We start from the raw sequence: 12,584 nt of genomic DNA on the forward strand, positions 1-12,584 counted from the left end.
TGGATAATGACTATTTTGGCAAATATATGAAAATACTAAAATAAACAGCAGTTTTAGCAACCAATGGTGAACAAAACAAAGATGCTACAGAATTTTTAAATATTGGCATAGATACTGATTAAAGATTTATATTTCCTGTGTAAAATAATGTTTTTACAACCAAAACTAGTTACAAGATAGTCAATGTACTGAGAATTACTTCACTTGCAATACTGAATACTTTTTAACATTAGATGTAAGTTAAGACAGAATCGTATTTAGAAATCAATGGACAGGGAAAACTGTCTTACTTAGGCAACAGTTTAAAAAAATAACAAGAATATTTTGGTATTATCAATTATTTCTAGCTATGCATTATCTTCAAATTAATAAGATTAAAAAGATCTAACTTCAAAGCTGTAAAATTTACTTAACTATCATCTGAGAAAGTAATGGGTGGGCCCTATACCATTTGTATAATAACTGTTTAGTAATGTTGGTATATGTTCTATGAGGGATCTGAACTTGGTGCTTTTGTCTACTTAGTAGCTCAGTTGTTAATCCTTAAAAAACAAACAAAACAAAAAACCCAAACATTCTGATTTTGTTGTTTAAAAAAATGTTTTCATTTTAATGGTCTGAGTTAGTAACAAACAAATATACAAAACTGTCTTTCACATTTCCATACATTGTACTATGGACCGAATGAAAACTCTGGACTACAAATGCAGGTTTCTTTGTATCCTTTTTTGTTGGTGTTGCTATGCTGAGGATTGAACCCAAGGTCTTACACATACTAGGCAAGTGCTTTGCCACTGAGTTATATCCTCAGCCTCCTTGTGTCCTTGACTTCAATTATTGTCACTTATAAATAAAGGCAATTTGCAAAAACATGCATTTGTGAACAGATGCCAGATGTTGTGCATGTAAATTAATGCACAGCCAATAGTGTACATTGTTTGTTTATACAGTTGTGTGTCAAGTATAACTGCATAACTGACATAGAACCAGTTACCCTGGAATATTCCACTCTATTTGAAAAGCATTTTTGTGAAACAGATGGAAATACAGTTTAAAACAAAAGTTGTATTCTACAAATACAATAAAATTCACAATTTAAGCATCTGAAGCAGCTTTTAGGAAGGTTACTTCAATATCCCTCCTCCTGTATTGGATTTACGGGTATATCTTCAAAATTATGGGTAGGAATATAGCTGCTTTAAAGAAAATAAATATGCATATTAAGAGAAAAATTATGGTTTAAAAATATGAATTTTCAAAAATAGTCCCAATGCATGAGTCCACCTATATATTTTCAAGTTTTAGGAATTTAAAGAACTTCAGAATTTTGAAAGCAATCTGAAAAACTTCTAAACCTTTTTAAAATATGATTTTTTCCATCTTACTAATGTTTCCTATTTGGTAACTTAACAGAAAAATGGACAGCTTCTAGTTAAACTTACTGTGATAATTCATAATTATAAATTTATGACTTCATTAGAAGGTCAAGTAATTGGAAATTGGGTTATAATGAAAATGATAAGGAAGGAGGCCCCTTTCTCCAACCACTCATCTGAACTAGTAATAAGCACCAACACACTGAATTTTTTTACATTAAATTATTTCCAGAAATCTATAGGTAGGAAAATCCAATATTTCTTAAAAATATTTTCCTGGGTTGTGGTAAGATGTGCTTTACCTCTTTAAATCTATCTACAACCTAAATTATTTCTATATTATAAATTTCAACTCCCTGGCAGGAATGTAAATGCTAACAGGCTAGATATAAACAGAGGACTTGGGCATGATTCTCAGAGTAAAGTCCCCCTTTTCCCTAAGGCCTGAGGTTGATGTTTTTGCCTATGCTATATGGAACAAATGAGAGAAGATGATGCATCTAAACTACTAGGGTTTCTCTGAGGCAGTATCATAGGACTTGGCCTCCCATATTAAGAAAACACTTGTTTTACTAACTAACTCATATGAATACTGCTGTAAACACTGTAAGGACAACTGCAGTTCAAAAGGAAATGGGCTATGTTCTATGGCAAATGAGATTAACTTTAAAGAAATATCTTCGTTTTCCATGGGGCTTACCCATGAGGAAAATGTGGCTATAATTTCAAATGTCTACTTCAATGATTACCTAAACGCAAAGTGTCTTTTAATAATATTTAAACTATAAATGATTGAGGAAAGTAAGCCAGGGGAGAATTGTAAAGATGTATACTTACAACACTACATTAGGAGATGTAGTTCTCTACTCTGTACTTTGAAAATGAAAGAAACCAATTCTGCCCAGAGTCAATACTACAAGCAAGAAATATGGCTTCTTCCTACTTTTCTCTACATGCAAAATTAATTTTATGATTTTCCCACTGCTAATATTCTCCATCTCTCTCATGAGTTAGGCAAATTAATCTAATAGATTACCTTTGTTTTCACAATGTTTTAAAAAACCTTTCAGAAATGGAATATTTAACACTTGAGGAAAATTTCTATTATTGAATACCTTATCTAATGGCAGGTACAAGTATTAAGGATTATTGCTTTTAATAAGATAACCAATAGAAATAAATTTAAGCTAAACTCAAATACTTATTTTTAACCCAATGCTACCATGTTTTATTCACAAATCAAGTGACATTTGCCTTCAATTCTTTGCCAGTTTACTGAAGTTTTAAATATAAGAAGTTGGTCTGTTAACTTGATATCAAGACAACAGAAATATCCACATAATCATGACTTATTTGGGCACTGAGCAGGAACACTGCTTTCTTGATAGGACTTAAGGCACTAAATGGTGGTAAAATAAACAGAAGTATGAAGATTAACAACATCTTTAGAATCCTAAAAAAGGAGATAGTTTAGAATGACACTAGTAAATCTTTTCCACAAACAAATAAGGCATCCTGTTGGCAAACACAAATAAAACACAAGGTCATATTGAACCTAATACATTCACTGTCTTAGCTAAACTACTTGAACCTCTAGCTACCAAACTTAAGAAAGCTATAATAGTGTGTATAAAGGTTGAAAAGGCACCACAAAGAGAACTCTATCACTTCCAGTTCTAAGAGTTAAGGAAGCTGTGCGTAACACTGCAATGTCATCTGATTATCCATTTATTCTTTCAAATGTATCATGTAGTTATATTTTTACTTCAACAAATCAGTGAATGAAATACTAGTTTAATAATAAATTTATTTAATGAAATAGGAAATTGCTGCAGTGTCTAACACAGCCCCATTTATAAAGCTAAATGAATTCTAGCATTGAATGCATATTCTGGATAACACTGGAGCAAATCTGTATGAACAAAAATGATTACCTCAACATGAAATTCACAACAGAAATTCAACATATAACTAAATAGGATTTACTGGAAGCCATGAAGTATAGCACAGATACAGAGAACATAATTATAACCACAGCATTTTCCTTGTGAAAAATACAGCTATTAGTAAAATAAAATGTACAATTGAAAAATTTCCAGAGGAAAAAACACAGTATAAACAAAAATACTTTTCTTTGAGATAGGGAAAATAGTCTGTCACTGTTTTTTTTCATTACAATATAATTTGACACAAAAAGCAGTCATAGAATTGCACCAATTCCATATCCAGTTTCCTGAACATGTTAAAAGGAGTCCATAAAGCAGAATGCAGTTTCTGAATTTTATATTTTAAATCGATGATATTCCCATATAGGATGTTACATCACACCAGATCTGTTTACATAATGTACAATACTTTCAGTTTTGTGGCCAGGCATGAATACAAATGCATGCTTTTTGCCACCTCTCTTTCATTCTGGCATGTAGTGTAGCCAGAGTCAGAAATAATGAAGTTACTTAAGTGTTCTTTCTCTAATAATAAAGAAAAACTATATTTAGTGCATGCTTCATCATTTGTCAAAAAAAATTTCTGAAAATAAAATTCAGTTACTCAATGGTTTACAAAATAGAAAAATCATTCATTAGGATAAAAATGTGGTGGGATTAAGGTCCATTTCTAAGGACTGACTTCCTTGACAGCACCACTATCCTTCTGCAGAGGTTCTGGTGAAAGTTTGGTGACGGAAGTAGCACACCTGCAGGAGGCCTCTGCTTGACAATTGATTATCTGTGACCACTCCACCTCTGCTATTTCATTAGTGCTATAAAAAGATGGGATTTTTGTGGAAATGTTAGGAACATTTCTGCTGTACATGATTTAGAAGTTCTCCAAATTTTTCAAACAGATCCTCTACCCATTTTACATTTTTCATACAAAGTTGAACAATTTCCTCTTGTCCTAAATCTTCATTTTTTTTCTGCACAGAGGAAATCTAAAATAAAAAAAAAAGTGTCACATTAATCTCCAGGATACACAAAGAACTCACAAAACTTAAAATCAAAAAAAAAAAAAAAAAAAAGGAAAGAAAAAATCCAATAAATAAATAGGCAAAGGAACTGAACAGGCAGGTACTTCACAGATGAAGAAATATGAATGGTCAACAAATATATGAAAAAATGTTCAATACCTCTAGCAATTAGAGAAATACAAATTAAAACTACACTGAGACTGTCAGAATGGCAATTATCAAGAATATAAAGCCAGGCGTGGTGGCACACTATAATCCCAGAGGCTTGGGAGGCTGAGATAGGAGAATTGTGAGTTCAATGCCAGTCTCAGCAACAGAGAGGTGCTAAGCAACTCAGTGAGACCCTGTATCTAAATAAAATACAAAATAGGGCTGGGGGATGTGGCTCAGTGGTTGAGTGACCCTAAGTTCAATTCCTGGTACCAAAAAAAAAAAAAAAAAAGAAGAATATAAGTAACAATAAATGTTGGAGAGGATTGGGGAAAAGGTACATTCAAACATTGCTGGTGGGACTGCAAATTGGTGCAACCACTCTGGAAAGCAGTGTGGAGATTCCTCAGAAAACTTGCAATGGAACCACCACTCCTCAGCATATACCCAAAGGGCTTAAAATCAGCACTATAGTGATGCAGCCATAACAATGTTCATAGCAGCTTAATTCATTTTTTAAAATTTAGACAATATATTTTTTAAGTTGTTGATGTACCTTTATTTTATTTATTTGTATGTGGTGCCGAGAATTGAACCCAGTGCCTCACCGATGCCAGGCAAGTGCACTACCATTGAGCCATAACCCCAGCCCCAGCAGCTCAATTCATAACAGCCAAACTATGTAGCCAACCTAGGTGCTTTTCAACAGATTAATGGATAAAGAAAATGTGGTACATATACATAATGGAATGTTTACTCAGGTGTACAGAATGAAGTTATGGCATTTGCTGGTAAATGGATGGAACTGCAGAATATCATGTGGAGTGAAATAAGCCAATCCCAAAAAACCAAAGGCCAAATCTTTTCTCTGATATGTGGATGCCAACACACAATAAGGGCAGAGGGGGAGGGAAGAACAGTTCGTTGGATTAGACAAAGGGGAATGAAGGTAGCAAGATGGGACTAGAAAAGACAGTAGAATTAATCGGACATAACTTTCCTATGTTCATATATGAATACAAGTGAAACTTCACATCATATACAACTACAAAAACGGGATCCTATAGAATAAGTTGTATTCTTTGTATGTATAGTATGTCAAAATACACTCTACAGTCTTGTATATCTAAAAAGAACAAATGAAAAAGAAAAAGTACCACATTAACTTTTACTTCACTTTATACTCAACCCCCTCACAAGGCCATATGCTTTCTATATCTTCAATGAAAAGATGAATTTATTAATTCATCAACATGTACTGATTTTTTTCTTATTCCCAACCATGGAGAATGTTTATTTCAGATAAATTTAAGTGAAGTCCAATCCTATTATCATTGGCTCCATGGGGGCAGAAAGGAAGGCTAGAAAAACTGCTTCAGACTTTCTCAATTCCTTCCAATTGTGTTAAAAACCAAATGACAAATATTGAGTTTAATTCTGTATTTCAGATCACTGTGAAAATAGTCAACATATTTTGCGTCACCACCTTTGCTAGACTATACTAGACTACTAAAACATCAGATGTAGCTTTGCGACAACTTAACCTTTTACAATTAAAAAGCTGATATCAAGCGGGATAAGGCAGTGAGATAGCAGAGCAGTGACTAAACTGAATTAAAACAGGATCATTCTATGAGAGAACAAAATGCAATAAAACTACTTATTATGGCAAGGCAAAGCAAGCACTAGCAGCTTAAAAACCTTACCAGTTGCATACTCAAGAGGTGGTAAAGCTGATGAGTCAGTACAAAACACAGCAGGGAAACTCAAACCAACATATCTAGTTGTCACAGAAGTATATAGGAAATTTTATATATATATATATATATGTATATATAATATTCACACACACATTTTACAACAATTCTTTCTAAAGCATTCACAAATACTATAGGTAGAGTCTCCTTAAGTTCAGAAAAGCATACATTTCTTTTTTGAATAAATGAAAAGACATTACCTCCTCCTTACATATCAGATAAACATGATATTTATAATGATGGAGTGAATGATATAAAGAATACAACTGTATTTTCTCTGGATCAACAGCAAACTCCTATAAAAAGAAAAAAGTTTATAGATATATTTTCTGTAACATCTGAGATAAGAATACTTTTGGGAAAATACTGGATCAAAAGTCTCATGGTAATTCTAAAAATGATTTATGTGGCTAGGTATTAGATGGTACAGAGGCACATTAAAAATAAGTTATTTTTAAGTCTTCTTTTTAAAAATTAACAAAATAGAAAAAATTTTTAACACTATAGAAAATTTTAATTAAAAACATGACTTATTTCTACCTCCCCACCCTTTCAAATATAAATTATATGAAGCCAGGAATTTTTTAACTAGTTTTTACTGTTGTATCCCTATTACTTAGAATTTTATTTGGCACACTAAGAGCCTATAAAGAATTTTTTGAAAGAATTAATAAATCTGTCTCTTCTTCAAAAGTAAATATTACATTGTCCCCATGATCCTTTATCTAACTTCATACTAGCAGCTGATAAACTGGATTGCTCTTACAATTGTGAAATGAGCCAAAGGCATTTGTGAATGTTATTTCTATAGAATACTTTTTTTTTTTTTTTTTTTTTTTTGTGGTGCTGGGGATCGAACCTAGGGCCTTGTGCATGCAAGGCAAGCACTCTACCAACTGAGCTATATCCCCAGCCCTAGAATACATTTTTTGATGGAGCTGTTATTATGTAAAACTGTTTTCTCAAAAGGTTATAAGAATTTATTCTGTGTTTAAAGATGAACAAATTCCAATTTTAATGACTCTGCAGTCATGAAATCAATATTGCATCTTATGAAGTATGGGCATCCTCATTTATCTGTACACATGTGTATTCAATGACAAAATTATAAAAAGGTAATACATACATTAATTAGCTTGTTAGCCATTCCAAAAGTATAATATTTTAAAATATGTTGTACATGATAAATATATACATAATTTTAATTTTCCAATTAATAACAATCATATACAAATGTATAAGCATAAGCACAGGATTATTCTTTCCTTATTAGTCTATTTTAAAACTCTGTGAGCACTTACTATATGCTAAATACTGTGCCAGGCACTGGAGAAAAACAATAAACAATACTAAGTCCCTGTTCCTCAGGTTAGAGTTGTTTATTCCTACCTAAAAAGTATTTATACTTAATGACAACATAGTATAAAATACTTGCTTATTTCAATGTTTTAGGTGGGAACTGTATTATTAACTGGAAAAGGTATACTTTCATTAATCAATATATCCTTACCTGTGCAGATTTAGAGGTTGTTTTAGAAGTCCTTAGAGTTTTCTTATTATAAGCTTTGCCATTCATTTTGATTTTAGAAATAGCAGATCCTCCACTTTTTGTTTTAGAGTCGCGAGTAATTATTGTTAGTTCAGGAAAACTTTCCAAAGCATTCTTTAAAACAATGAAGCATAATAACTATCAGAAGAAAACTAACCTGAACTATTTTCAATATTCAAAATACTCTCTCTCTCTCACACACACACACACACACACACACACACACACACGTGTACGTGGTAGGGGGTATAGACACAGCTACAAATTCTTTGCACCTCCTCCCATCAGATGTGGAATCTATTTTCCCATCCCTTGACTCTCTGGGCCAACTGTATGGCCTGCTTTTTAAAGCAAAAGCAAAAGCACACTACACCGTAGGGACTCTTGAACAAGACAGAATTCTTCCTATTTATGCCTCACTGGCTTCAAGGCAGGAGAAAGAGGGACACATATAAGTTACTTCAAAGCTCTTCTACTTTAAGAATTTTTAATACCCTGAAATAAAGCCAAGTCCTGCTATAAAACAGTCATCTGATCCCGGATGAAGATGAGGACAAAAGACAACAAAAAGCTTATAATCCTTCTCTGGCTTTGACACTTCTCATTCTTCTTTTAAATGCACAAAAAGCACTGCTAAGATAAGATCTTAAAACAGAGCTTGATGAATTTTCTGTACATAAAAACAGCTTATGGTAGCTAACACTGATAATATGGTGACCATGTGGCAGAACCAAGTCCACTGCCATATTTATGCCCTTACCTACTTGGCAAATCATCCCGACATAAAAAGCTACAAACAATAACTGAATGATACGTGTAGCTAAATTTAACTATTTTCATTATAGTTTTATAAATTAGACTGTGGTACCAGGAACATTTATTGTTTTGACACTAAAAGGATTAAAGTACTGCCACTATATTTACAATTCAGAATGTGGTCCTTATTTGATAATCTCAACTGTTAAACTGTTAAAACGTTTGAGGCCATTCTTTGCCAAACACACATAGTTCCCTAGCACTGGCATTATGGCCCTGATAATAGTACATTTTCAAAAATGATAAATTTTTCTTATGTAAATGTAGTATGGAACAAAGTGTCATTTGATACAAACAATAAAACTTTTGGCATTTCCTATTAGAGTGAGCTATCACTACTTTCTAGTATTGTTCTTTTCTTGGATTATTTGTACTTTATCAGAATTCTCATGCTTTGCATTTAAAACATGCCCAGACAGAGTAATTTTGCATCCAGATTACTAATTGCAATAAATGGAATCTAAAGACTATAACTGGATTCTAAATTTAGAAACCATTGGCACTAGGTCAGTGGAGATGAAAGAAAATATAAAACTTTCCAGTGAGCACAAGATGCTAAAGATAACATAAAGCATGTGGTTTTGGGAGGAAAATAGAATATCATTAACTTCAAAGGCTTCAGGACTCACTCCAAAAATCACCAAGAACATCATGAGAAACTGTGCTAATTATTTCTAAGGAACAGAACTTTTTTTCTTTTTTTGTACTGGGGATTGAACCCCAGGAGTACACTGGGATTACAGGCATGCAGCACTGCACCTGGCCATACATTTTCCTTCCTATTGTATTTAGGGCTATGATTGTTACTGAGTTTTGCTAATAAATAATCTAAAGGAAATACCTTGAATGATTGATCCAAATGAAGATTCAAAAGCAGTCTCTTTCGGTTATCATTTAGCATGCCATCTATTTTTTTCATATGAGGTAAAAGTAGCTCATCTGAAATAACATAATTTATTTTAACAGAATAAACTATCAACTTGTTAAAATTCCAACTTTTTCTCAAAACATTTATATGTTAAAATTTAAATTCATTGGCTTATGTAAAATATTGCTTATGAAAATGGAAATTAAGATTTCTGAATAAAGGCTAACTTGTAAAATAAATTTATAATAGAATGTGAAAAACAGGCAGCATAGTATGATAATGGGATGTGTTCTGCAAAAGTACTGGGTTTTAGTTGAACTAGAACTAACCCATGACAGCAATGTGATCAACTGGCAAGGTGCCCAATTTCTACAGATCTCATTTACTGTCTGAACAATAACAGTGATTACTCAGTATAAATTGGTCATCATTAGTTTTATAAATCACCAGTATGACCAAGAGACATTCCTTTTTATTAAATGCAGTGCTGGAGACTGAACCTGGGACCTTATGCATGCTAGTTAAGTGCTTTACACCGAGTTGCAACCCCAGTGCTGAGGTATTCTTAATTCACTGTCATTTGAAGCAAAGAAAAAGTAGGGTGAGAAAAATGAGCAAAACTCAGTGTCAAAAATATAAGAGTCAAAGGGCTGAGGTTGTGGCTTAGCAGTAGAGCGCTTGCCTAGCACATGTGAGGCACTGGGTTCGATCCTCAGTACCACATGAAAATAAATAAATAAAATAAAGGTATTGGGTCCAACTGCAACTAAAAAAAAAAAAAAGTCAAATTTTATAAAAGGAGAAAAAGTGTGAAAAAGATCCCCATTTGAAACATTTTACTTCCTTTTTTTTACCTCTCTGAACTTTAAGCTTTTAAGAAAAGTACTTTCAAAATATAAATTATTTGCCCCTGGTACAGAATTAAATACTTTAGGTTATTAAACTATTTCTTAATTTACCAACATAGTAATACATAATATTTTATACTATTAATTGTTTTCAATGATCTTTCTGAAAAAATATAAATACTCCTCAGAGTCTAGGTTATAAACTTCATAGCTGAATAAAATGAATGCTTACATATTTAGAATATGAATACAAGCATGGCAACTTGAGAGAGAATGGCTCCTTACAAAAAAGTCCTTGTTGAGAAATACTTCCTAAGGTTGCTGCAACATACCTCATAGTTTAATTTTGCCTGACTAGTAAGGATTAAATCTAACCAAATGCTATTTACATTTCACAAAAACAAAAAATATTTTTTTTCTGGTACCAGGGATTGAACTCAGAGGCACTCGACTATTGAGCCACATCCCTAGCCCTATTTTGTATTTATATTAGAGACTGTGTCTCACTGAGTTGCTTAGCACCTCGCTTTTTGCTTTGAACTTGAAATCCTCCTGCCTCAGCCTCCCCAGTCGCTGGGATTACAGGTGTGTGCCACCACACCCAGCTCACAGAAACAAACTTAAACATCTGTTAAATTACTTATCTTCCAGTATAACCTTTTTGATTTCTTTCCCCTTATATAAAATAGAGGAAAATCAGAAAGCATTGATAAGCAATAAGTATATAAAATCTTTTTTTTTTTTTGATAGTGGTGGTGCTGGGGATCGTACCCAGGGCCTTGTTCATTCGAAGCAAGCACTCTACCAACTGAGCTATACCCCCAGCCAAAAATCTTTTATAATAGACAAAAATGACTACTACAAGAAAATTCTTTAACTAAAGATAAAAATATACAATTTTTATGCCTTTATCATCCGGTTCATTTATCCAACTATTAGAAAACAGTATATCGAAATATGGATTTTCATGTAACAGAGACACTCAGTAAAATACTAATGAGGATCATATACATTTTGGAAGGAATTCAAAGAAACAAATGAATAATAATTTTTCCCTGAGTAGGAAGTAATAGAAATACTTTAAATATAAAGTTTCTCTAGTATTCAGACAATGAATGAAAAGAATATGACCATTTTCTAGAGTGAAGGCATAATGAACTTAACTGACAATTTACAGATATATATTATACAAACCACACATAAACATATAACTAATAGGTAACAAGTTTTTAAAAAGTCCAGAAAGCACTACTTAGTAGACTGTACCATTGCTCTTCTCTAAGGCTTGCATTGTGTCAGGGTCCAGGGCAATGCTAACAAGCAATTCCATGTAACTCTTAAAAGTTTCTTTCATTGCTCTTGTGTTCAAAAAGCGAGTGACAAAAGGAGCTGGAGGATCGAATTCTGGGATGAAGAAAAGATGAAAAATTAAATTTTCCTTCCTAACAACTTTAATAATATTTTTCTCTATAACAGGAGCCTACAAGCAGATGAAAGATTCAAGATACAGTTTCTTTCAATTAAAGGCTTTCTTAGCCTCCCTTTAAAATCACCCTAGGTGATACTTTGAAAGTTGGTTTGCACATCACAACCACTGAAGAACTTTTACAACAGAATAAAAAAACAGACTGCTAGGTTTACTAAAAGAGAATCTTTGGTAGTGGTGTGGTAAGAGTGACAATTAAGTTTAAACATTATACTTTTAAAAAGCTTCTATGTGATTCTGAGACCTAGCACCAGTTTGGCATCTGGAAATATAGGTCAGGTAAGAACCCATGTCTCTTCCCTTGGCCCATACCATAGACACCTGCCGTTCTGTCATGCCACTCTAGTCTTGATGGTTTCTCTGTTTAGTTTGGTAAGAAACCCATTTATGAGTTAATATATAGAGATTTCTCTTGCATTTCTACACTTAAATTACTTCAGAATTCTAATATTACTACAGTAATATTAAAATTAAAAAATGTAAACATAGCCCATATAGAGAGGAAATTTTACTTAAATTCAATGGCAACAACTCTATGATTTAAGAAGTTTGCTTCAATTTTGACATTTCTGTAACTATTATTAGAGCCCTTTAGCAGTCTCTGGCATCAAGGCTCTTTTCATAATATTAAGATGCTATGTATATTATTCACTATGTGGGCATTTGCAGAAGAAATATTAGGTAAAACTACAGATTCCTTACAATGAATCAAGGCAGTGTCACCAAATTATACTAGTAGTTATACACTTCATCACAACTTTGTCTC

General features: G+C 32.7%; 1 protein-coding gene across 3 annotated transcripts in view; it reads right to left on the reverse strand.

Annotated features, from left to right (window-relative positions):
• Positions 1 to 581: 581 nt before the first annotated feature.
• Positions 582 to 12,584, reverse strand: part of Qser1 (glutamine and serine rich 1) — an 81,139-nt gene continuing 69,136 nt past the window's right edge. For all 3 annotated transcript variants that reach the window (XM_071616314.1, XM_071616313.1, XM_027936706.2), the window contains exons 9-13: positions 11,599 to 11,736; positions 9,458 to 9,555; positions 7,762 to 7,914; positions 6,452 to 6,547; positions 582 to 4,308 (exon numbers count right to left, since the gene is read on the reverse strand). In XM_071616314.1, coding sequence (XP_071472415.1) covers positions 4,168 to 4,308; positions 6,452 to 6,547; positions 7,762 to 7,914; positions 9,458 to 9,555; positions 11,599 to 11,736 — 626 coding nt within the window. In that variant the 3' untranslated portion in view covers positions 582 to 4,167. The remainder of the gene's footprint in view (positions 4,309 to 6,451; positions 6,548 to 7,761; positions 7,915 to 9,457; positions 9,556 to 11,598; positions 11,737 to 12,584) is intronic.

Source organism: Marmota flaviventris, chromosome 9 (assembly GCF_047511675.1).
Source record: "Marmota flaviventris isolate mMarFla1 chromosome 9, mMarFla1.hap1, whole genome shotgun sequence".
In the NCBI taxonomy this organism is placed as follows: domain Eukaryota; kingdom Metazoa; phylum Chordata; class Mammalia; order Rodentia; family Sciuridae; genus Marmota; species Marmota flaviventris.